The 27,454-nt window shown below is 37.4% G+C and overlaps 1 protein-coding gene across 4 annotated transcripts in view; it reads right to left on the bottom strand.

The window, feature by feature from the left end:
* Positions 1 to 27,454, bottom strand: part of LOC150094462 (hemocytin-like) — a 2,636,009-nt gene that overhangs the window by 826,679 nt on the left and 1,781,876 nt on the right. For all 4 annotated transcript variants that reach the window (XM_090412206.1, XM_090412207.1, XM_090412208.1 and 1 more), the window contains one exon: positions 14,970 to 15,126. In XM_090412206.1, the coding sequence (XP_090268332.1) occupies positions 14,970 to 15,126 (157 nt within the window). The remainder of the gene's footprint in view (positions 1 to 14,969; positions 15,127 to 27,454) is intronic.

Raw genomic sequence — 27,454 nt, 5'->3', positions numbered from 1 at the left:
TACTACTGCATCAGGCACAGGTGGCAAAGCCATGAAAGGCAGTTTGGACATGTTTGTATTTTTGTCATTTGAATCATCATGGTGGATCAGTTATGTACAGTCTAACAGTACAATTGAAATACCCTGCTTTAACAGATGTTGGAGGATTTGCATATCAAAGATGACATTTCTGGTTAAAACCAGGTGACCATCTCTAGATATCAAGATGTGCCTCATACTGTCATCCAATGATCTTTCAGCTCTGAACATATATATAACCACTCGGCCAGCCAGGCTAGTCGAATGGTTAGCGTATCTGCTCTCCAGCCAAAAGGCTGCGGGCATTTGTGATTGTGGAAATACTAGTGGTAGTGGTCAGCGGTAGATGGCGTTGGTGTAGTTGCGGTCAGTTGGTGGATTGTGAGTGGTGGAGAATGAGTTGTAGAGTAGATGCCCTCCCTCGATGAGTCTTGGACTCCATGGAGGTGAATAATAATAATAATAATAATATATCCTCATCAGGAGGATCTAAGAAATCCTATTCTGAGACCCCCCCTACAATAATTGAGTGTTTGATGGGGTGTGGCTGTTATTGGTATTCCACCCACCGATGTAGCTCTGAGTAGTTTTTCAGAATGTTGTTGACATGTTTTCTACGAGGATATTGCCAGAACATAGTTTCTGAAATGTTTTGGGAGAACATGCTAGTTATTCTAGACTCTTTTGAATGAAGAACAGTGACATTTTCACTATTGGCTTTTCACCTGTTGCACAGATGATTAGAAAAACTGGTACATGTGTACTGGTATCATGTCTTTTGTTTCTTATTTCTGTTATCGAAATATCAATGGCATCATTACTTGGCTGGGACTTTGTTAGGGCCTCTGAAATAACTGAGGATGAAGGATTCATTTTCGAGAGGTTTTTTGTTCAGTGCCAGAGCTCGCAACCAACCATGGAGCCACACAAGAATGCCGACTGTCCAGCAAGCAATGACTGCACTTGGGAGTGTAATGCTACACAAGCACCACAGCAAGTCATGTGCACTGTTCTCCCAACCATGGGGAAGGAGACTTACTGCAACACCCTTGAAGGCAAACCCACCAGCCAATTAAGGTGGTCCTGGCCTGGTCATCTAGGACTGCCTGTCTTGCCGAAGCAGACGTCAAAGTGGGGCAAGATTATCAGGGTCCTCCTTTCCATATGTCGACAGGTTGCAATGCAAAGGAAATATGGCAGAAAGATGCTGGATCCCAGTGGTAGGAGAAGCTTCGTTTTGCTTCTCCTGAGAAGCAGAACAAAGAATATGTGAAGAAGAGCAAAGAAAAAGAGGAAGATGAAAAGGGCCAGTACCATCACTGGGAAGTCCGATCCAGCACGAAAAGGTGCCTCATATAGAGTGGTTATGAACTTGATGGAGAGTGACTTATAGGTCACTTTGACAAAGAAGTCTTGCAGTTTTTTTTCTGACAATCCCTTAACATATGGAATAATGATTCTAGAAATGTCTTGAGTACGATTAAGATGAATGTCATAATTATTAATAAAGATTTAACTAAACATTTAACCACACTATATTTCTGAGCAGGATGATGATGATGTGAAGCATGATTAATGTATTTGCCAGTATGAGCTGGTTTTTGCTACAGAGAGAACTGCAGACTGCCATTGGTTGATGCAAAATGAGAATGTCCAGAAAAGGAACACAGTTTTATTCTAATTCAAGTGTAAATTTGATTCTTGGGTTTACTGAATCAGTTTTCTTAAGAAATTCATGGACACTGGACAAAGAAGGAGAGTTCCATACAGCAAAAACATCATTGAAATGCCTGTAGCAAATGGATGGCTTAGGTCAAAACACATTGAGTACATGTCATTCAAATCATTCCATAAAATAATTAGCTAGAGAAGGAGAAATGGGAGATCCCATAGTTGTTCCTTGTATATGTTTGTACAATTTGTTAAAAAAGACAAAATCAAATAATTTTATAATATCAGCAGGAAAATCATTATGTGGTAATTTGATTGTATTAGCCAGAAAGATGTGTGTAAATAGTGAAACTACATCAAACCTGTAGGATGTAAAGATAATCCTGAAATTTTATTCTTGAAATCAACTGAATTTTTTATGAAAAATGCAGCATTTCTCGTAAATGCAGAGAGAGAGAGAGAGAGAGAGAGAGAGAGAGAGAGAGAAGATTAGATAGAGGTCTTGAGAGTTTAACTGTAACACCCTATGCAGTTCACCGTAAAGCATGATGAACTTTTAGCCTTTTAATGGTTTCTTTATCCCAGGAATGAACTTTATCTAGGGGAGTGTAAGTTTATTCTTTAGTAATTGAGTTTAGTCTCTCTAATTGCATCTGTAAGTGGTATGATATCAAAGTAGCGGCCTAAATTTCGTAATGTAATGTAATGGTATTTATCATGAACAACAACTCCAGGAACTAAATCCATAAAAAATGAGATGACAAAGCATTAAAGCTATTTTTTGATAGATTGCTGTGAGAAGATAATGATATAAATATGACAAATACACCACTTGCAACCTAATTTTACTACCTAAAAATATTAGAGGTTGCAAAAGCCTTCATCTATACTAAACACATAAAGTCCATAATAGGAATCATTTTCAAAGCAACAGCAAAATCTAACCCTATCAACAATACTGAAATTTCATCGTTGGATAAAGGACAGATGAAAATATTAATGACAGTTCTTGAGGAATCACTCCAGTTATTAAGTGAAATATTCTACTTATTCAAAAGAGATGAAAATTTCTGAATATGATGTTGTTTAACTGTCATAAAAATTTTTTCTGCTAAGTCGGAAGAAATATTATAAACGGTATCATATTCTTCAACACACAAAACATTACATAATCAGCTAAAAAAAAAAAAATCAGCTAACGCCTTTTTATTCCCGTATATGGGAGTAAGCGAGGCCATTTAGCCCTATCTAACTTTTGGAGACTGAGTGGGCAGTTCAATCTCCACTGGTACCTAATCAGAGATAGATGGTCCAAGGCTATCGCTAATTAAGTGGTACGCAGTGAAGAGAGACGGCTCACATGTGCCGCCATCTCGTGGTCTCTCTGTCTGAAATAATGTGGGTTCTATGGTCGATTTTCTTGAGTTTACAGGATGAAAAACCCGAGTTTCCGGGAGGGAAAACCTGCTTGCCTGTGCCAGAGATTGACTAACTCGGGAACCGGTCGAAAAAAGACTTAGAAAAGTTTCCTCTAGTCGCAGATTAGACTCGAAACGAAGTCTTCCTTCATGCGGCTCAGTGGTGTGCAAGCGCCACATCCACTGAGCTACACAGGCTCTTAACATTACATAATTCCTCTGTAATTGAATTAACACTGAGATTGGTAAATACTCACTTTTTTGCTTTAGGGATTTGATTAATCAGTAAAATAACACAAAAGTAATTTTTTTTCTGAAACTCTCTTTGTGCGTGCATGCGTGTGCATGTGTGTGTGCTACAAGTGTTATTTGTACTCCCTGATTATGTCTTAATTATTGAGACGATATATAGGAAGCATTAAAATTACATTTTAATTTTTAAATCATTTTCAGTCCTTAACTCAAATAATCCATTAAACCACCAACATGAGGTATTTTGCAGTAATTAACTGACACTATTTACTTGTTGAAAGTTTTTCACTAGGTTATGTTACAAATTAAAGATACCAAGAAATTATTTCTTGGTATCTTTAATTTGTAACATAACTAAGTGAAACATGGATTAAACCAAGTATATAATTTCTTGGTATCTTTAATTTGTGACACTATTTACATTTAACAAAATTTCTTGCCAAATCACTAAGTTAAGAATCAACTGGATTAGTCTGTGTTCATATACAAAGTCTATTTCCAGTTTAATGGTATTGTCAGACCTTGTTCAGCACTTTTAAAAATTCCAGGATTTGAAACATATGCCCCCCCCCCTCCCCACCTTAATGGCTTTCCTTTCAGCTTTGTTAAAAAAATCAACTCAATTTATTAAATTAGGTAATTTTTCATATCTGTATTGTGTAACAAGCATGGAGCCCTGTGTTGATGCACAAATCACACAAAGTGAAGTCAGCGCTGAGCTGGAAGGTCCAGAGATGAGTGACTGAGTGATTAAGGCAGTTACAGGATTCTACAATGGCTATAAGGGGAAGTTGAGAGAATGAAAATTGCCTGGTTTGGAAAATAGCTGAGTAAGAATGAGATACAGGACATTTATTAAGAGTATATTGGTTAAGAGTAGATTCATTACATGGAGAGCTGTGTGTGATAAACAGTATTACCAGAATTGCTTTGTGAATGATGAAAGCGTAAAGGAGCTTAATGGCTGGCCAGATAATTAGGGGTTTATTGGCGCAAGGACAGTTATGGTACTGCAGCAAACCAATGCATACAACATTACTCAGGATAATAATAATAATAATAATAATAATAATAATAATTATTATTATTATTATTATTATTATTATATAGGCTTCCAAGGAGTCAAAAGACTCATCTTCATGGGAGGTCCTTCCAAGGAAACACAAGTCTATCAAGACTCAATGTGAGAGGTCCCTCCTAGGAAACACAAAGTCTATCATACCACTCATTGACCATTCTCATTCTCACCACTCTATCAGGCAATGCATTCCACAGTTCAATGACCCTCCAAGCAAAGAAACCACTCCTCACCCTCTTGCTCACAGTTTCCTTTCGTAACTTCCAGAGATGGTCCCTTGTCATCATTCCTTCCCACTGTTCAAACCAAGCGAAAGAACTCCCCAGTGTCAACCCTGTAATAACCACCTCAAAACAGTTTAAAAGTCTCAATCATATCACCTCTCCTTCTTCTATCTACCAAACTCTGCAGTCCACATTCCCTCAGCTGATCCTCAACTAACATTGAACAGTCCTCATGCCATCTTTGTTATCTGCATCTGTACCCTTTCCACGGTTAATTTATCCCCTTCAAATCCTGGAGACTAAATCTGAGAACAATAGTCTAAGTGTGATCTGATCAGGGTCTTATACAACAGAATGATAATTCTTTTATCTCTGCAGGTTAGCATCATTCTCATTACTGCAGCAATCCTTTGTGTTACCCCCACCACCTTTCCAATATGTTCCTTGAATTTCAGGTTTCTATCAATCATCAATCCCAGATCTCTTGGCTCCCCTACTTTCTTTAGCATATCTCCTCCAATAGAGTATGCAGCATCCCATCGATGTGTCCCAAACCTCAAGACCTTATATATTGCTGCATTAAACCGATACCCCATTCATTTGCCCATCTGTCAAGCTTATTCAAATCCACTTGCATGACTACCACATCTGCACTATTACTAATAACCCTTCCCAGCTTCACATTATCCACAAACAATTGAACATCCCCCTGCAATCTACTGACAATGTCATTAATGTAAAGGTTAAAAAATATAGGTCCCAGTATTAAGCCCTGTGGGACCCCACTTGTAATGCTCTGCCTCTTTGAAACTGCCCCACCATTCACAACTCTCTGATACCTATTGGACAGCAAATCCTGAATTCAGTTGACCAACCTGACATCCAAACCTATGTGCTGCAAGTTAAATATCAGCTTATCATGTGGCACCTTATCAAATGCCTTTGCAAAATCCAAAAAATGACAGTATATCCCTTTCCCTCATCAACCACTTTTGTTGTGTTATTATAAAAGGCCATCATGTTACTAAAGCAAGAGGGTCCCTTAACAAATCCATGTTGACTCTCACAGATAATAGTACCTGCATCTGCCCAATGCTGTATATGGTCCTTCACTAATTTCTCCAGGAACTTAACAACCAGTGATAACACACAAACTGGCCTATAATTAGACACTTCCAGTCTGCTACCTCCCTTATGCAATGGCACTATGTTACCTTCCTTCCATTCCTTGGCTATTTTTCCCATTGCAATGTGGCACCCTGTCAAATGCCTTCACTAAATCCAAGAAAATAGCAGTATATGCCTTTGCTTCATCTACTGCTCTTGTAACTTTATTATAAAAGGCTAGAATATTACTAAAACAAGAGTGCCCCCTCACAAATCCATGTTGACTCTCAGATAACATTACCCTCATCTGCCCAATGTTTATACGGTTCCTAACTAATTTCTCCAAGATCTATACAACTACTGATGACACACAAACTGCCTCCTATAATTAGACACTTCCAGTCTGCTACTGCCCTTATGCAATGGCACTATCTTACCTTCCTTCAATTCCCTGGGCACCTTTCCTGTAGCCAGACTTTCACTGAAAAGCCAGGTCAAAGGAGCTGTCAGTTCCTTAGCACATTCTCTGAAAACTTGTGGTGAAATACCATCCAGTCGTGGGAGGTAGATAATAATAAACAACAATAAAGAGATGAATTAGTAAAGAGTAAATGTTAAAAAGAAGGATGAAAGTAAAATGCAATCTGCAGAGATGAGATTTTTACGAGCAATTAAAGAATGTATAAAATCGGATCATATAAGAAATGAAGACATCTGAAAAGAAGTAGATATCTATGATGGAATCGAAAAGATCTAGGGAATATAGTGAGAAATGGAAAGAACATCTATTTAGGATGGAAAGATATTGGCTACAAAATAGGTAGATAAATTTAGATCATACGGAAAGAGGGGGGGGGTACAAGAGATACAAGCAGCACGATGGAAAGACCAGTGAAGTAGGAACAGGAAAATGCCTAATCCTTGAAGAGAAGAAGAAGAATTAGCAAATAACATGTTACGTACAAATAAAATGTAAAAAGTTTGGCAAAGCAGTAACTACATATAAATATAACTTAAATCCAATTACAGTTGAGACTTGTACTACTACTAACAGTATTTCATGTGCAGAGAGTTTGAAGCAATCTGGTGTGAGTTGGAAGCTAACAAGATCATTTACATAGTGGGGTGTTGTTACAGACCTGGTGGATCGGTTGCTAGTGGTGAAGAAATGTGTCACCAAATAGAAAAGATGAGCATGAAAAGAGTAATCAGAATGGGAGAATTTATTTATCCAAATATTGATTGGGTAGCAGTAAAATCTCATGAGAAGAATGAAAATGCATTTATTGAGCTGTTGCAGGACAACTACTTCAAGCAGTTGCATGTGACAGAAGGAACTCGAGGTCAAAGAGTGTTAGATTTGATTATAGTGTCAGAGGGCAGTTTCACTTAAAGACATAACTATTCTGCCTCCAGTTGGTGACAGTGATTATGCAGTACTCACTTGGGAAGTAACTAAGTTTATAAATGTTCCATTCAGGAAAGGTTACATGCTGAACTACATTGCAGGAAATTATGACCAAAATGGGAGTATACTGAGTTCAGTAGAATGGGATTAGGAATGGAAGCAAATATGGGACCATAGCAGAAGAGCTTCGGCAGGAGTTCGTGATAATGAAAAGCGACCTTCAATTCCTGCAAGAGGAATTGGAAGTGCTCAGTAAGGAGGTTCAGGATATTAAGACTGAGTTAAATGTGTTGAATAGAGTAATTAGGACTATGGAGATTACTTTTAGCTGAAGTAACTAGAATAGGTTTAAGTAAAGGAGAGTCTGCTGAATGATGAAGTAATGAATAGTATGGAAGTGATTGGGAGTCAACAGAATGAAAGCACAAGAGTTCTACAAGAAAGATGTTGCGAAAGTGAGGGAGTAAGTAAAAGAGTGTTGAGGGAAAGTAATGAAACTGGTAGAATCATGCTGAATAGTGTAGAAAATGAGACTGTGTGTGACGCTTGTTATGGGTTGAATGAAGTTTTGAGTGGTATAATATATAGTGATTCAATGATTAAGGGTATGGAGAGCTGTATGCTTGAGTAGTGCTTGTCTGGTAGAACAATAGAGAGAGAGAGTGACTTTAGCAATAAAGAGAGGGCATGATGCAGAAAAGATGATAGTTATGGTGGGTACAAATGACCTGAGTGGTAGTATTAATCGGGTGGTGAAAGAATGAAGAAAATTTTTACATATCATGAAGAAGAAAAGTGTGAAAGGGAGGATAGTGTGTGTGTGTGTGTGCTGCCTCGCAAGAGATGGATTACATCTGAACATCGCAGGTCATAAGCGTTTGAAGACGTTACTGTTTTCTGAACAAGTTGAAGTAATTGGGCAGGGAAACAAAAATTGAAAAGGTTGAGTGTAAGAGGGAGAAACTTATGCAGTGAACGTATATTTGTTGATCCATATTCGCAGAATAAATTACAGAATAGAATGAATAAAAATCGGCATGGGACTACTGAAATTAGTGAAACGTATATCAGTTTTAAAGCTGATGTAAGAACTAAAGGGAATCTGCAATTTTTGTATACTAATGCAAGAAACATTCGAAATAAGAGGGAAGAATTTTTGGCATTAGTCAATGCAATCTCACCAAAAGTTGTAGGCATTAGTGAAACTTGGTTGTCAGCAGAAGATATGGCAACTGGAATTGAATGTGATGGGTACAGTGTGTTCAGGAAGGATAGAGAAGATAGAACGGGGGGGGGGGGGGGAGTAGTGTTGATGATAGTTGATGAGTTGCAGCCAAAGAAAATAGTATATCAAGAGGATAGACATGTGAATGATAGATCATTTCAGGCAGTCTGGTGTGAAATAGTGACCAATGCAACCAAATCTACAGTTGGCTGCTGCTATAGGCCGGGGGGGGGGGGGGTACAGTGGGTGATATTGAATTCGTGCATCAGCAAATTAGTGCAATGAGTGCAGGGTTAGTGATTATTATGGGGGATTTTAATTATGGTGATATCAGTTGGAAGGAGGAAATATCACATGGCAAAAAGGAAATGGAATTCATACACCTTCTAAGAGATAATTACTTAAAACAGCACATAACTGAAGGAACTAGTGGTGTGAGAGTGTTGGATCTGGTCATAGGTTCAGAAGACATATGCATAAGTAAGGTGTCCTCGTTACCTCTAATGAGGACATCCCAAGTCAATACCACATGATGAGAGTGATCATGTGGTATTGACTTGAGAGGTTGCAAAACTTATGGATTTCTCTCTTAAGTAGGGATATATATATGGAACTACAGATTAGTTAATTATAACAGGCTTTGGAGTGAGCTTACAGCTGTATCATGGCAGAACATATTGCATGGGAAAGATGTTAGCAGTGCATGGGATATAATTAGGTATCTGAGGAAGGCAATATCAGAATGTATTCCCATCGTCAGGAACACAAACAAGGTCAGTGTTACATAGATGAGTAGCAGTATCCAGCTTGATCTTCAAAAAAAGAAAATGTTATGGAGAATTTACAAGTAAAAAGGTGATCAGTACACCCATGAGCAGTACAAGGCTCAAGCTAGGAAGGTTACGAACATAGAAAGAAAAGCTAAATCAGAATATGAGAAGACCTTAGTCAAGCAGATCAAGGGTAATCCCAAAGAGTTCTTCTGCTGTATGGCAAGTAAAAGGTAGAATGACTTCGGAAGTGACCACTTCAGATGTAATAGTAGAGTTACTGAGTGATCACTTTTCAAAAGTCATTTGTGTTTTCTAGGTGGGACCTCCCACGATGAGTCTTGATAGACTTGTGTTTCCTAGGAAGGACCTCTTGTGATGGGTCTTTTGACTCCTTGGAGGCCTAAATAATAATAATAATAATAATAATAATAATAATACCCTTAAGGAGGTTAAAGCATATGCAAACATATGATGAATATATCTATCAATGATGTATCTATTTTACTGATGTGTATTTATTTTTATTTGTATAATAACAGTAATACAAAGATATTAAGAGTTAAACCTGAATGCAATGAAACGAAATGTGATGAAACTGATCCCTGTTAAAGACTATGAGAAGTAAATTCACAAAATGAATTACTTGTAACAAATAGTAATACAGTACCCATAAGGAGGTTAAAAAAAATGTAAATGTATGATGTATATGCCTACTTATGATATGTTTATTTTTACGACTATGTATTTATTTGTTATTGATCTGATAACAGTAGTACAAAGGTATTAAGAGTTAAACCTAAATGTAATCTGTATGTATATATCTAATTAAGATATAATTTATAAATTCCATAGTTGCAGAAGTACGTCTTAGATTAAAATTAGCTAAAAAATCACAAAAGAAGAAAAAGAAACTTGATATAGAAAAACTGAAAGACCCGAACATAAATAAAAGTGCCAAGACACAGCTTAACCTGCGATTACAACAGATTAACATAGAAGAAAATAAAAGAGTGGAATCTCTTTGGAATAGCTTAAAGAATAGCATCGTAACAACAAGTATTGAAGAAGTAGGTTATGTGAATAATATAAAACCACAGGAATGGATGACAGATGAGATTCTTTCTCTTATTGATATAAGAAGAATGTACAAAAACAAAGGCCTAGCCAGATATACTGAAACACATAACATCATCAAGACAAAAATAAAAGAAGGCAAGGAAAATTAGACGAAAAATTTATGGACTGAAATTGAACTGCTTCAGAAAAAACATGATAATTTCAATCTGTATAAGAAAATCAACGAAATTTCCAGAAAACTCAGAAAAAAGCAAACAGTGTCTCTAAGAGACGAAAATGGAAAAATAGTTCTAGAAGAAGAGAATAAAGCACAGATTTGGATAAAATATGTAACAGAACTTTTCAATGATACTAGACAGAAGCCTATAAAAATATAAAAGATAACATTCAAGGACCAGCAATCATGAAATGCAAAATAGAGAATGCTATAAGATCGAGTAAAACAGGAAAAGCCAGTGGACCAGATGGTGTGCAAACAGAATTTTTTAAATTAATAGAACCAGATAATATCAAACTTCTTGAAAAACTATTTAATAAAATATATGAAAGTGATGAATTTCCACCAGATGGCTCAAATCTACATTTATCACTATCCCAAAGAAACCCAAAGCGAATTCCTGTGGTGACTTCCAACTTATTAGTCTAATGAGCCAAACATTAAAAAAAATATTTTTGAAAGTAATTCAGAATTGCATTTATAGAAAAGGTGAAAAAACTCTAAGTGAAACACAATTCTGCTTTCGGAATGGTTTGGTACTAGAGAGGCCCTTTTCTGTACCCAAATATTGATACAAAAATGCATAGAAAAACATAAATCTGTCTTTATGTGTTTCATAGATTTTGAAAAAGCATTCGACAAAGTCAGACACACTAACTTAATAGAAGTCCTTCAACAAATAAGGCTAGACGAACAAGACATATGACTAATAATAAATCTGGATTGGAATCAGTCAGCTACCATTCAATTAAACCAGTGCTTCCCAAACTTCTGGATGTCAGGGGCCCCTTTGCAAAAATTAAAATATTTCACGGCCCCCCTCGAAAAAAAATCGTAATAGAGAGATATATTATAATAATATTTATTGTATTTATATTCAATACAAAACATACACAGCGAATGTTGCAAAATTCAAATGCATATATTACATTTTTTGCCTCTTACTGTTTGGTTCTGAAGACGATACGGGCTGTTCTGGTAAAATATGAAATACTGTCCTTTTTTTTTTTTTTTTTTGAGTCTGTTTCTGCTTCTTCTGATTGTTCGCGGGAATTTTTTTTATTTTTTATCAGCCACTTATCCATCTCAGGGTTAAATTTTTTAACGTAGAATAGATCAAATAATATCACCACTTACCGATACTGGCACACAGACTGATAACATGAAATTAGTGAATATTACCTGAATAAGGGAATCCCCGGACCAGGAACATTTTTCTCTTTTGTGACTTTTCTCCCTTTATAGTAATTAAGCCTAACGCGAAACAGACAGCAAAGGCAGATTATTAAAACATGCATATGATTGGTGCGGTATTAACAAAAGATCGCGCAACTGAAAGATAAAAGCATAGCTGACAATTGAGTTGAAATGCTAACTCTCTTCAACCGAATTCCATATGTGTAACTGCCATAGCATTCATTATATATATATATATTACTTAGTTTTAACACTTTTACGAATTTTAACACGTTCGGTTGAATTTTATTACTGCCTTGGGAAATCAAACTCACACACATCTAATTAATAACAATAGTTTTTAGTTAGATACTGTGTTTGCCCATGCAACATATGGTTCTGTTTCAGTCTATACAGCATAGTTTGTGTATGAGGGGCATGTGATTCATTAATTAGTGTGTTTTGATCCCAGTTATCTCTAATTGCGCTATTTGTTGAGAAATATATTACACAGACTCCTTATACCTTATTCACTGGCATAATAAAAGTACTTGTTTTTATTGCCTCTGCAGTATAGTGGCTGTTAGGGAGAGTGTGTTGTTTACCACTGCAAGTGAGTTACTATCTCACTACATGAACTTGTTTAAGCTTTTTTTCATGTGTGAAGTATATGCGAAACTTTTATTGGTAACAGAAAACTAGCTCGGATGACAGTCATAATATAAACGAGTTTTGATATGTATATGAAGTCAATATCAACAGTCCCTGATTAGGAACCTGATGAAAGGGGCAGGAAGATTTGGAGCTTCCCTGGAGAGCATTTGAAGTAAATACAATAAACCACTGCTTTGAAATGAAACATATGAATAAGCAATATTTATTAATATTCATTAAGTGCCGAATTACGCAGGACGCAAAGTTTGTGAACCAACACCAATGTGTGAATTTTTCCATTAAAATATAAAAAATAACAAAAAAGAAATAATAAATAATAAAAGTTAAATACGTTTCTTTTAAAATAAAAAAATCTACTTAGTCTTAAAACATTTTAAATTTGTTTTCATTATTTCACAGCCCCCCCTCCACAAAATCTACGGGCCCCAAGGGGGCCACGGAGCACAGTTTGGGAAGTGCTGAATTAGACAACATTACCACCATTGATATTAACATCAAAAGAGGAGTGAGACAAGGATGTGTGCTCTCACCACTCCTGTTCAACATATACACAGAGGTAATCTTTAAAAAGGCATTGGAAGAATGTCCAGAGGGAATCACAATAAATGGAAAGATTGTTAACAACCTATGATATGCAGATGACACCGTGCTAATTACAGATAACATTATGGATCTCCAAAAACTCATTGACATAGTATACATAGAAAGTCAAGGAATGGAAATAAATATAAACATCAACAAGACAAAATACATGATCATCAGCAAACATCCAGCCTCATCAATGAAACTGACACTCAATGGGAAAAATATCAATCAAATGTCAAGATATAAATATCTTGGTTGCTGGCTTAGTGAAAGGTGGGATCCTGAAATAGATATAAAGAAAAGGATTGAAGTTGCGCAGCAGTCCTTCATGAAAATGAGAACACTATTCTGCAATAAAGCCCTAAACATGGAAGTCAGATGCTGAATGCTGAAATGCTACGTGTGGTCTATTCTGCTCTATAGAGTTGAAATATGGACATTGAAGGCGACAACCATCAAGAAAATCGAAGCCTTTGAGATGTGGCTATACAGAAGAATGCTAAAGATATCATGGACAGAAAAAAAAATTACCAATGAAGATGTCTTAAAATCCATTGGCAAAGCTAAACATCTGGTACAAATAATTCTAGAAACGAAAAACATCAAATCCTGGCTACATCATGAGAAACAGCAAATACCAACTTCTACAAACTATTTTGGTAGGAAGAATTGAAGGCAAAGGAACTAGAGGAAGAAAAATAATATCATGGTTTAACAACATCAAGACGTGGACAGGAAAGAGCAGCTCACAACTGCTGAGATTAACACAAGAACGCAGTTTGTTCGCCAAGATGGTTGCTGACCTTCGATAGAAGATAGAACAATAAGAAAAAGAAGATATAAATATTTTATTACTATGTATTTGCTTGTTATCATTTTAATAAAATATACTCAGTGGAAGTTGCGCTTACATTCCTATGCACTTGGTCACTCGAAATTAGACTTAGGTTCAAGTCTAGTCGCCGACTGGAGGAACTTTTTCTAAGCCTATTTTTGACCGGTTCTCGAGTTAGTCGATCTCTGGCATGGGCAAGTGGGATTTTCCTCCCGGAAACTCAGGTTTTTCATCCCGCAAACTCAAGAAAATCAACCGTAGTACCTACATTATTTCAGACAGTAACATATTCTGTTAGGGTTAGGTACCAAGAGATGGCAACCCTTGTTTACCAGCCTCTTCATTGGTGGCTGCCTATAATTAGTGATAGATATGGGCCAGCTATCTCTGATTGGCTACCGGTGGAGACTGAAATGTCCACTCATCCTCCAAAAGCTAGATAGGGTATATAAAGGCCTTGCCTACTCCCCATAAGGGAATAAAAGGCATTAGCTGATTTATTTTATCGTAAAATGCTTAAATAGAGTGAAACTAAAGCAAATAAAAATTTAGTACCTCTTTTTCAGATTCAGTACCTTTTTCCTGCCTAAGTTGGTACAAAATATTTTTGGTGGATGGACACCCTGGTCTCTGGGGAGAGTGTTTTCTGGCATGGCCTGTGAGGAGACCTGTCGGTGGATGCTTTTCCCTGGAATATGTGCAGTTCTGCTCAGTGGTGGGGTGAGTCTGTCAATGAGTGGAACCAATGCTGAGTTGGACAATCTTTTCTGTCACTCCTAGGGAGTGGTCCAAGGGATCACCTAATTTTTATAGAGACCTTTACTTAAACAGTGTCTCTGGTGAAAACCAATGAGTTTGAAACAGCTGTCAGGCTAGTAAAACCTTATCAAACAAACAATAGAAGGGGAATATAAGGACGGCAACTAGCGATCGTGCTTTCCATCGTTTGGCTTGGGCAACCAGTTGTATGGGGATGAGTGTATTCCAGTAAGCTCTCTGTTCAAACTTCACCGAAACTATTATAGTTTCTAACTTTATTCGGCACAAAACTTTTATAGTTTCTGTATTCAGCTTTGAAATAATGTTGGATTTAATATCCACTTAATTTATATAATAATTTAATGAAATAAAAAAATGGTAAACCTTATAGAGAATTATTTTCACAAGTAAATTCAGCCTGTTCAGAAAGAAGAGGGGGTAAGGAAGATGGAGAGAGAGAGTGTAGCTTACTTGCAGGACAATCCACTTCATCATCAGGACAATCAACAGCACCATCACACCAAAACATTTCTGGGATACATTGTTTTGATGTTGGGCAGTGTAGCGTACCATAAGGGCAGCCTTTGCAATTACATTTGCAGTCCTTTGTCATTTCTGATGACTGACCCTTAATAAATAAATATATTTTAATGTTATATATCTCTGGAATAAATTTCAAAATTTCTGTTTCTATATTCAGTTAATAGAGTGCACAGTCTAAGATACTCTCTTGCTGTCACCTCCCCTCATATATATATATATACATATGTATATATATATATATGCACATGTCACATGCACACTTGCATTCACACACATAAAGAAAAAAATATATAAAAATTGTAAAACAAAATAATCATATATTTGCATGAAAGATGTTTCCAATTCCAGACTTATCCAAAGCTCTAGTAATTAACTAGATTTTACCACAAATTTGAGATGGCTGTAATAGTGCGATTTTTATTTAGTTGAGATTTGTTATTAATAGCATGCTCAGATTTTTTAGGTGTTCCATACATTGTCTTGATATTGCACCTAGCACTACAAAGAAAATTTATGCTTCTCCTGATGCATTTCACTGAATTCAATCTTCAGATCTGAACTCTTTATCACATTATCATGCACTTTTACTTCTGCCCTACTATAAATTGCTATGTCAGAAAACCATAGAAATGGTGTTTCAATCAGTAATATTAAAAAATTATATTATACTTATTATTATATGTTATATTTTTATATTATTATTAATATTATTATTATTAACATCTGACCTCCATGAAGTCGGAGACTCATTGTGGGAGGTACACAATATTGAACACAATTCTCATCCAACTGTGCTTTAAACTGATTAAATGTGTCTACATTCACAACATACTCAGCAATGCATTCCAATCACCAACCACTCGCCATGCAAAGAACCTGCTCCTCACTTTTAGTGTTATACGGTGATCAGCATTCATTTCAGACAAATTATAGACTACAACCATGTTAGAAATAACTATTTCAATTTCCCTACATTTCGACCTTCATATTACAGTCATCATCTGGAGTATACACATATATACAGAGACAAGCTATATTACATTTCACATAGTATGCTAAAGAGACAATAATTTGATCAACGGTTATTCTACTAGCCTGACCTCTAGTGAAAAATAAAATAAAATAACTACATCAAAGCTATATTCTGTTTATGACAACATCACAGGAATTTTTTTTCACATTGATAGTTTTATTACATTGAAAGTGATGTCCTGATTTAACATGAGAATTGTTATATTAGAATTAAGATCCTGGATTACATATAGTCATATTTATACCTAACGCTTAGGGAGAAAGGTTATACAGTTGGTATGTGTGCCTTTGATATTCTTGAGATTTTTAGACTGTCATTATTGTTAAGATTAGAGTGGTTGATATGAATTTCACAGGCCTCCTTAAATTTACGTTGATACCACTTTTTGGTGTGATGTAAACAACAGATGCTTTTCCAGTCAATTAATTGTATGTAAAGTATTCAGGGCATGATCAGAATGGCAAACTTGACCATAGTAGCTTGACCCCTTTTGAGTTATGTTAGCCAATGTATTAAATATAAGGGACACTCCTAAACAAAAACAGGCTAAAATAGCCATTAATTATATTAATAGTGTTTAAGAGGAGTAGCATGGGAATTTCCCAGAAATTATACTTAATTGACCATAGTAATTAAATTTAATGTCCTTTTTTCTGATAGGAATTATTATTATTATTATTCAGGCCTCCATGGAGTCAAAAGACTCATTGCAGGAGATCCTTCCTAACAAACACAGTCTATCACGACTCATTGTGGGAGGTCCCTCCTAGCAAATACAAAATCCATCATACCACTCCTTAAACTAATTGATGGTTCTCGCTCCCACCACTCGATCAGACAATGCATTCCACAGTTCAACCACCCTCAAGGCACAGAAACCACTCTTCACTCTCTTGCTCACAGTTTCCTTTCGTAACTTCCAGGGATAATCCCTTGTCATCACTCCTTCCAGCTGTTCAACCAAGTGGAACTCCTCAGTGTCAACCCTGTAACCACCTCTCAACAGTTTAAAAGTCTCAATCATATCACCTCTCCTTCTTCCATTCACCAAGCTCTACAGTTCACATTCCCTCAGCCAATCCTCATAACTAACAATGTACAGTCCTGACACCATCTTTGTATCCTTTCCACAGTTAATTTATCCCCTTCAAATCCTGGAAACCAAATCTGAGAACAATAGTCTAAGTGTGGTCTAATCAGGTCAGTGTCCTTCTCATAATTGCAGCAATCCTCTGTGTTACCTTCACCACCTTTGCAATATGTCCCCTAAATTTCAGGTTTCTATCAATCATTAACACCAGATCTCTTGTCTACCCTACTTCCTCCATTATAGCCCCTCCAATAAAGTATGCAGTGTCCCAAACCTCAAAAACCTTCCATTTTGCTGCATTAAACCGACATTCTATTCATTTACCAATTTGTCTGGCTTATTAAAATCCTCTTGTTGGACTACCACATCTGCAGTATTACTAATAACCCTTCTCAGCTTTGCATCATCTGCAAATAACTGAATATCCCCCTGCAATCCATCCACTGACAATGCCATTGATATAAATTTAAATAATATAGGTCCCAGTACAGAGCCGTGTGGGACCCCCCACTTGTAACCCTCTGACTCCTTGAAACTGTCCCACCACACACAACTCTCTGATAACTATCACACAGCCAATCCTTAATCCAGTTGACCAACCTGACATCCAAACCCATGTGCTGCAACTTAAATATCAGCTTATCATGTGGCACCCTGTCAAATGCCTTCACTAAGTCCAAGAAAATAGCATTATATGCCTTTCCCTCATCTACTGCTCATGAAACTTTATTATAAAAGTCTAGCATATTACTAAAACAAGTATGCCCCATCAAAAATCAATGTTGACTATCTCAGATAACATTACCCTCATCTGCTGAATGCAGTATACGGTCCCTAACTAATTTCTCCAAGATCTTAACAACTACTGATGACACACAAACTCGCCTATAATTACACACTTCCAGTCTGATACCACACTTATGGAATGGAACTATATTACCTTCCTTCCATTCCATAGGCACCTTTCCCATAGTTAAACTTTCATTAAAAAACCAGGTCAAAGAAGTTGTCAGTTCTTTAGCACATTCTCTCAAAACTCATGATGAAATATATCCAGTTCCACAGCTTCCTAGCATCCAGAGTACTCTGTATTTGGAACACGCTCTTCTCCTGCACCTTATCCCATAATGTCACTCTTACACAATCATTTCTCCTCCTACTGGCCAAATAGCTAAAAAATTCCCTAGGATTTTCATTGGATCTTAGGGCCAATCTCTTCTCATATTCCAGTTTCGCTTTTCTTACCATATCAGTCACTCTCCTGGCCTGTGTCTTATATTCTTCATGCACCTGCTCTTCACCTGTCTCCTTATATCTCTTCCATAGCCTCTTTTTCACATGCAGCTCCTGTTTAATATCGTTTGTCATCCACTATATACCAAATTGTGTTCTCTTCTTCCCTTGTGTAATACAGCTTACTATTGCTGCTAAAAATATTCCTTCACAATTTCCCAAGCACTAATGATATCCTGGCCTTCCATTTCCTCCCTCCATGAAACTTCTCGAAGTTGATGTCTAAGACTATTTTAATCACCTGACTTATAATTTCAAATACGTTCCCGTCTCTTTGATACTCCTGCATGTCAATTCATCTTCCAAGTCAAAACCACATGGTAACTCTCTCCGTCCGGCGGGAGAGATTTCATTTCAGTTATTATCAAATCTTCTGATGCTATGTCCAAATGCAAAACTCTTGAACCTCTTGTTCCCTCTATCACATGTTGCCTAAGACAACTGTCCCTCAAGAATTCTAGAAATTATATTCCCTTATTGCTACATACATCTTCCTCTCCCCAATTTATACTGCGGTAGTTAAAATCTTCCATAACAATCATTTTTCTTGCACTTGCCAAGTTCAACTGTCTAAACATCTCCTGGTCCCCACCTTCTGTGCTCCTTGGTTTGTAGCAACACCCCACTAAATATCCTGTCTTGCCCACCTCTACTTCACACCATATGTTTTCAAATTCATTAGTGTCACTGCCTTCTAAAGCCTCCACTCTTAGAGGACACAAGTCGTCACTTATCATAAGCAGTACTCCACCACCACCACCATGCTTTTCCTTCCTATCCTGCCAAAAGATGCTGTACTCTGCTACTTCTATTCCTGTTATTATATCCTCTTCTGGCAACCACGTCTCAGTGATCCCAATAATCTTTGCCAGGCTGATGCTATCAGCGCCACCAATTCCTCCTCTTTATTCTTGATACTCCTGGCATTAGACTAAAGCATAAAAATGACACTGTTTCTATAACCAGCATTATCCCCTCTACACTCCACTGTGCTCACCGTTACCTGATGTTGTTCCTCTTCTCTCAAATACCCATTCCCACAAGAGGCCTGCTACCATCTACTTAGGGCATTCTAGTTTCTCTGCATTGACACACCGATGACTCGTTCAGAACAGAAATCTCTCCAGATGCTACGTCCTTCCTCATTGCAATGCAAGTGGACTCTCGCATACAGTTCCTCTCTGTCCTCAATCTCTCCAAGCATCCGCATATTCCAATCGCCTCTTCTGAACACATTATAGCTATTATGTTATTCAATATTACTACTCTTCTGCTCAGCTCGTCACTCTCATACCTAGGCAACATGCACACTATCTTTACTCTCTGCGTCTTCTTTCGTATAACCTCAAGCAAGAATCTCATATCGCTCACTGCCCAATTTACATTACCTCTTAAGTCATTTATTCTTACCATCACAATCATCTCATCCATCCTTTCACCCCTCTTAATTGCTATAGCCATACTTTCTATCATTCCTCCATGCAAACACTTCTCAAGCATCCTATCTTGCACACCACTGATCATTGAGTCCCCATACATTACACCTCTTATCACCCTGTTCCTTGATTGCCCATATGCATCCTCACTCTCTCTCTCTCTCTCTCTCTCCTCTAACACTTTCTCTCTGTGTTCCCCTACTTACCTGCCTTCCTGACATCCCTCTATCCCTGGTTCCAGTGCTCCCTCTCATTTTTCTCATTCCCCCCTCTCCTATTGTTTCCATTCTCTCCTCTTCTATCATTCTCTCTCTTCCACTGTTCCTTTTCTCTCCTCTTCTATTATTCCCATCTCTCTCTCTTTCTCTCTCTCTCTCATTCCCTCTCTTCCACTTATCGTATTCTCTCATTCACATAACTCTCTCATTCCTTCTCTTCTACTGTTCCTATTCTCTCCTCTTCTATCATTCCCATAACTCTCTCTCATTCCCTCTCTTCTACTCTTCCTATTCTCGCCTTCTATCATTCTAATAACTTGCATTCCCTCTCTTCTAGTGTTCCTATTCTCTCCATTTCTATCATTCCCACAACTCTCTCTCACTCCTATTCTGATTCGCCTAGCATTCGTCTCTTCCATTCCCCTAATCTCATCTTTCACAATTCCCTTCCCATCTCATTCCCTAGATATTCCACCTGCTCTTTCAGCTCATCTCTCTCTCTCTCTCTCTCTCTCTCTCTCTCTGTAAGTCAGCTACTCATTATCCATTCATCCTTCCAATTGAGACCATCTCCGAAGACTTCACAATCATTCAATCTTTCCACGCTCCCCACTCTCATTATTTTATTCGTATTTCTCTTGCTATTTTCGCCGTCTAGAATACCACTCATCTCTCTATGTGGAGAATCTCCTGCCTCTGACTCAACGAGGTCAGTTATAGTCATCTCTAACTCGCCAAGTTCCTCCCAATGCCTGCATTTTGTGCATATATGTATTTCTCCTTCTCTCTCCTGCCACATATACAACCGCCGGGATGCATACATTCCACAATCCTGTATTATATCAGGCAAATTGGAGTCCTTAAATGGGAGAGGACTTCGTGATACGCCATTTGCAATTTTAGATGCCAATGCTGCCATTATTCAAAATAATGTCGAGGAACTATTACAACTAAATGCTAAATAAGTATAAGGGAGTGATAACTATAGGTATAATTATATAAGTAAAAATTTTGCATCCTGTTTCCCCTATATAGGGTAAATTACAGGTGCACTGAATATGGTATACTCCAGGGTGGGCCAGCAGAGGAAGTGGATCCTTGGATGAGGCAAGTAAGTTCTTTATTTTTGCAGGAGATTTAAGGTTGGCTTTAAGGTTGTATTTCTGTAGTGTTCTGTTTATTTTGTCTGAAATGTATGGAATGGTTACAGTTTTATTGTAGTCTCGTTTATTTTTGTTTTTAAGCGAGGCCTTGTGAAGAATTTCATTGATAGTATTTTGGCTGTAGCTATTTTCCGGTTACCACTCTATCACTTTCAACCATTAACTTCATCTTACTATGATCATTCTTCCTTCTACTTGGCACATATCTAAAACTCTCTATTCTGTTTTCTTTGTCAATGTCTACTCATACTCTACTTCTGTTTTCCTTACTAACTGAGTCAATTCTCCTGGCTTGTTTATCATACTCTTCATTATCATCAAATTACTAACATGTACCCTCAAGGGGTGTACAGGTCCTGGGTGGATTGTTCTCATGGCTTGTTCTTTATACTCTTCATGTAACTGATTATTACCATTATTCATCTTACACTTCCTCCAAACTACTTTCTTTTTCCAGAGTTCATGCTTAAGCTCCACATTAATCCATTTTACACCTACCTTATTCAACCTTTTGGATTCAGAATACATTGACACATTGATCCTGTTATGTACTTCTTTGTCAATTCCCAGGCAGAATTTATTTCCTTTCTGCTCAACTCCTCATTCCATGTTATATCTGCAAGCTGTCTCCTAAGCTTGTCATAATCATTAGCCTTATATTTCAGATATATCATTTCCTCACAAAAGTCTGCATATGACTTCCCACAACACCGGTGATAACTTCGTGATCAATTTCACCAACTGGAGGGAAGTGTGAAATCCCCTCCCACAATTGCATCCTCTAATGAAATGATCAGATCTAGAACTCTCAATCCTCACGTGCCCTCCTTTACGTGCTGCCTGAGAAAGAAGAAGTTCATTTTCCTTATTCCCAGGTGCTACTCTTCATTTTAATCTATACCTCCATAATTAAAATCACCCATAATAATTACCCTTCCTTTCCTCACTAATTCAAGTTGCCTATACATTTCTTCATCACAACCCTCCACATTCCCAGGCCTATAGCAACATACAACCAAATATGTGTTCCTCTCAACGTACATGTTACACCACACTGCCTCATAACCATTGCCATCATTTCTCCCTTTCATGTCTGCCTTATATGGACTTAATTTCCCTGCTATCATCAGCAACCTACCCCCTCACTTCTTGCTCTTTCTATCCTCGTGAAAAATACTGTATCTTCCATTTCTATTCCCATTATGATATCATCTTCATTCAACCATGTTTCACTTATTCGAATGATTTTGGGGCGAATAAACTCAATCTCTGATACCATTTTATCCCCCTTATTCCTGATCTGGCATTTGTAAACAAACACAGCAGTTCATTTTTAGGTCTATAATGAGTTGTATTCAAGCTACAAGTTGGTTGTGATTGACCCACCACACCTGCCCAGTCACCTTTATCACCACTTTATATTATAAAATGTTTATTATAAATAATTGCTTGTAATGCTTCTTGGGCAGCATGTACCACACCTTCAGATTCTTTTTTCAGTTGTGCATGCCTGAAATTGTGTAATGCTTCTTGGGCAGCATGTACCACACCTTCAGATTCTTTTTTCAGTTGTGCATGCCTGAAACCACTGCTATGGTGTGAATTGCTAAACTAGCATCAAGTTACTGACAACTTTTTCTCGAATCTTAAGACTTTAGAATGAAATCAGCAGAATGAAAGAATTAAACTCAAGTTTAGTGGTTCCAATATACTGATTCTATCACGGCATACATCATCTAGGATATGAGAATTGTAACAACAGACAAACAACAGAAAAGAAAATATTAATAATAATGAATAAACGGAAGATATAATACTCTAAGCCTGAAGTCCAGGGAAGAGGGAGATCCACCCTCTGTGGTCACTGGAAGGCAGACTGGCTGTTGGATAGAAGAGTATAAGCATTACTGTTTGCCAATACAGCTTAACAGTGCTCACACCTTACTGATTGATATCGATCTCAAAGAAGCCATGAGATTTACCTCTGAAACAATAAGATCAACACCAACTTACTGGTTTTCAACACTTAGTAATATTGCTCCTTCTCTATTACAGAGAAAAAGGATTTTAGTTCATCTATGGAATAAAATTATTGAGAACAGTGACTTGCTCATTCATGAAGCCATCTTCAACACTGCTACTCAGAGATTAAAATCAGAACGACTTGCATGGGGAACTGCTTTGCAAATGTTGCATGAAAGCTTTGGCATCATATTAGCCTGTATATTATACTGGCAGAAATAAACTTCTAACTTTCATGTCACAATTTCTAATAAAATCATCTGACTGAAGGGTTTTATAACACCTTCAGTGATATATATAAATTATAAGAAGTATAAATTATATAAATATATGATATACACAATTAACTAGATCACGACAGGACACAAAAGATGCCAACAGATGCTTAACAAATAGAAATAGACTAACTTTTTGTATTGTGATTGTGGCAATTTAGGCTATACACGAACTATATTGTTAGTGACTGTCCTGAGTTGTCTTATGCTACAGGAACTTAACTGAGTTTTTTTTTCTTTTAAATGTTAAGAAGTTTCATTTTGGATTCATAATCTGACAATTAGACTATAATATATTTTCTGATTTATGTAAGAGTTCAATTTGTTTATTCTCATATCACTTTCTGTAATGTACATCATTCACCAAATAAATGGGTGGTTGGCTACCTGGGTGGTTGCCAGCAGTGCAAAGACCACTGTGAGAAAAGGGTATATGTGGAACTACAAGGGGTGGTGATTATGAAGAGCTCAGGAGACAGTTTGCAGGTGTAGCATGGAATGAGGAGTTAGATGGAAAGGAGATCAATGGAGCTCAGGACATTTTCAAAACTATCTAGTAGATGCAATGTCGAAATGTATTCCAAGGGTGAGAAGGTTAAATAAGGTAGGTGTGAGATGGATGAATAAAGAGATTAAGCATGCAATACAGAGAAAATGGGCATTGTAGAGGCAGCATAAGAGAAGTAGAAATAACCAGTTTCATGAGGTCTACAAAGAACAGGCAAGAAGGGTGACTTGGTTGGTGAGAGTAGCTAAAGAGAGATATGAACAGCAGTTAGCTAATGAAGCCAAAAAGAATCCTAGGGAGTTCTTTCGATATGTAGCCAGCAAAAGAAAGAATGACTATGGAAGGATGACATTGATTGGAGAAAATGGTATAAAGACAGCTGTTGCAGAATGTGTGGTGGAGATACATAATGAGCAGTTCATAAAGATCATTCAATCTTGTGAATGTGACTTCATGGAGAGATTGAGGGCAGTTGATGATGGGGAAGAGAGACTGACTGTAAGTGAGCTAGAGGTGTGGACAGACTTATGTGTTCGTCGAACATGTTGTTTATTATTTTAACGGTATAATAGAACACAGAAACTAAGTAAATAATTGATTTATTAACTTGATGCTGATATTTCGCTGGTATTATAACCAGCATCATCAGAGCACAAAAACACTGTTTGTCACAATACGCGAGACTAAAACAACATGGTGTACATTAACAAAATTGTAGCAGCAACACAAAGACTAGAGTCCTGATTTTGGCGCCCTCTATCTGGAGAGAAAAAAAAAAAAAAAAAAAAAAAAAAAAAAAAAAAAAAAAAAACGCTATCATATATTGCTAGAGTCCTAGAAAAGTGTTAGTTTTTCCTTAATATGACTGTCTCCCAGATCTTCGGCAAGTTAATACAGCCATATTTGTTGAGATTTGGAGTGTGTTTTAGGGCTTCTGTCGCCTCTAAGAACAATCTCTCTGATTTATATGGTCACAAACAATCACACCATCATCCTTCTCAACAATATGGCATATTAAAAACACTAACCCATAGAGCGAGAGTAATCTGTTCAAATGACAAGGCTCTTACTGCTGAACTGACTCACTTACGCCACACCTTCTTGGCCAACGGCTACAATCCACAAAAAATAAACAAAATACTAAACACTCCTAAGAAACCCCTCTCACCATCCACCACAGAGAACTACAACAAAACAGTCACCATCCCTTACATTAAAGGCACATCCGAAAAGATCTCAAGAATTCTCATTAAACATAAACTACGCACTACATTCAGACCATGTAGCAAATTAGCCACCCTCATCCGCTCACCCAAGGACAGCATTCCTCCTTTATCACATCCAGGAGTCTACCAAGTACCCTGCTCATGCAATCAAGCCTACTACGGTCAAACAGGAAGAACTGTGAATATCCGCATCAGCGAACATAAACGATACGTCCGGAAATATCATTATGGGAAGTCGGGCCTAGCAGACCATGCTCTGGATACCCCTGCACACAGGATCAACTGGAAAAACACAAAAGTACTACACAGAAACCCATATAAATCAGAGAGATTGTTCTTAGAGGCGACAGAAGCCCTAAAACACACTCCAAATCTCAACAAATATGGCTGTATTAACTTGCCGAAGATCTGGGAGACAGTCATATTAAGGAAAAACTAGCACTTTTCTAGGACTCTAGCAATATATGATAGCATTTTTTTTTTTTTTTTTTTTTTTCTCCAGATAGAGGGCGCCAAAATCAGGACTCTAGTCTTTGTGTTGCTGCTACAATTTTGTTAATGTACACCATGTTGTTTTAGTCTCGCGTATTGTGACAAACAGTGTTTTTGTGCTCTGATGATGCTGGTTATAATACCAGCGAAATATCAGCATCAAGTTAATAAATCAATTATTTACTTAGTTTCTGTGTTCTATTATACCGTTAAAATAATAAACAACATGAGCTAGAGGTGTTTGGGAAGTTGAGTAAACTAGATGTAAATAAGGCTGTGGGACTTGATAGTATATCACCGTGTATTCTGAAGGAATGTGCCAGAGAGTTGACACCTGACTTGACATATTTTTTTAATACGAGTCTTGCACTTGGTCAAGTTCCTAAGGAGTGGAAGGAGGGCAAGATTGTGCCACTTCATAAAGGAGGTGATCGAACTCAAGCATCAAACTATAGACCTATCTCTGTGTCAGGTGTTGTGGATAAGTTGCTGGAGAAGCTTGTGAGAACTAGGATCTGGAGTTGGGTTGACAACAATGGTATCATCTTTGAAGAACAGCATGGATTTGCTAAAGGGACGTCATGTTTTAATAATCTACTACTTGGATTTCGCAAAAGCGTTTGATAGAGTACCTCATGATAAGTTGACAGTCAAACTAGAGGAGATGGGGTTAGATATTAGATTAGTGCATTGGATTGGAGACTGGCTATCTGATAGGTATCAACAAGTTGTGTATGGGGGTGTGATATCCAGGAAAAGGAACGTCACTAGTGAAGTGCCTCAGGGGTCTGTTTTAGGGCCATTACTATTTAACTTGTATATTAATGATATTGGCGAAGATTTGCATGGAGATATTCAGTTGTTTGCAGATGATCCAAAGTTGGGACGAACCATAAACAGTAGTGAAGATGTTGTGGCCTCGCAAGAAGACTTGAATAAATTGAGTGATTGGGCATGGAAATGGGGATGTGAGTTCAATGTTGGAAAATGTAAGGTTTTAAAATTTGGAAAACAAAGATGGGATGCAGAATTTATGCTTGGTGAGAATATATTGTCGGAGGTAGAGGAAATAAGAGATCTGGGGGGGGTGACTGTGGATAAGGATCTAAAATTTAGGGGAAACATAGCCAAAATTGTGAAGACAACACAAAGACTTCTGGGAATGATGCGGAGGACACTGACCTGTAGAAGTAAGGAGATTCTTGTTCCGTTGTATAAGGCTTTGATTAGGCCACACATGGACTATTGTGCCAGATTTGGTCACCTGGTTTTCAGAAGGATGAAGAGATGTTGGAAAGGGTTCAAAGGTGACTGACTAAGGTAGTTTCTGACCTCTGGAATGTTGTGTATGAGGAAAAATTGAGAAGATGTAATTTGCAGAGTCTGGTGGACAGGAGGAAGAGGGGAGATATGATAGAGAACTACAAGTTGGTAAGGGGTTGTCATAAGATCAATGGTGGAGAAGTTCTACAGAGAATAGTGGGAGATCAGGGGAGAACCAGAGGTCATCTCTGGAAACTGTATAAAGAGGGTGTGAGTAGGGAAGTGAGAGGCAGGTTTTTTTCGTGCAGAGTTGTGAATGATTGGAATGCCTGAGAGTGTGGTGTCTGCAAAGAGTTTGAGTTTGTTTAAGACATGGTATGATGAAATGTGTATG

The sequence above is a fragment of the Typopeltis vanoorti genome, chromosome 22, assembly GCF_054136105.1.
Source record: "Typopeltis vanoorti isolate ZY-2024b chromosome 22, IOZ_Tvanoo_1.0, whole genome shotgun sequence".
Classification (NCBI taxonomy): Eukaryota; Metazoa; Arthropoda; class Arachnida; order Uropygi; family Thelyphonidae; genus Typopeltis; species Typopeltis vanoorti.
Note: the sequence above shows the minus strand (reverse complement) of the source record. Positions and strands in the feature narration are given on the sequence as shown.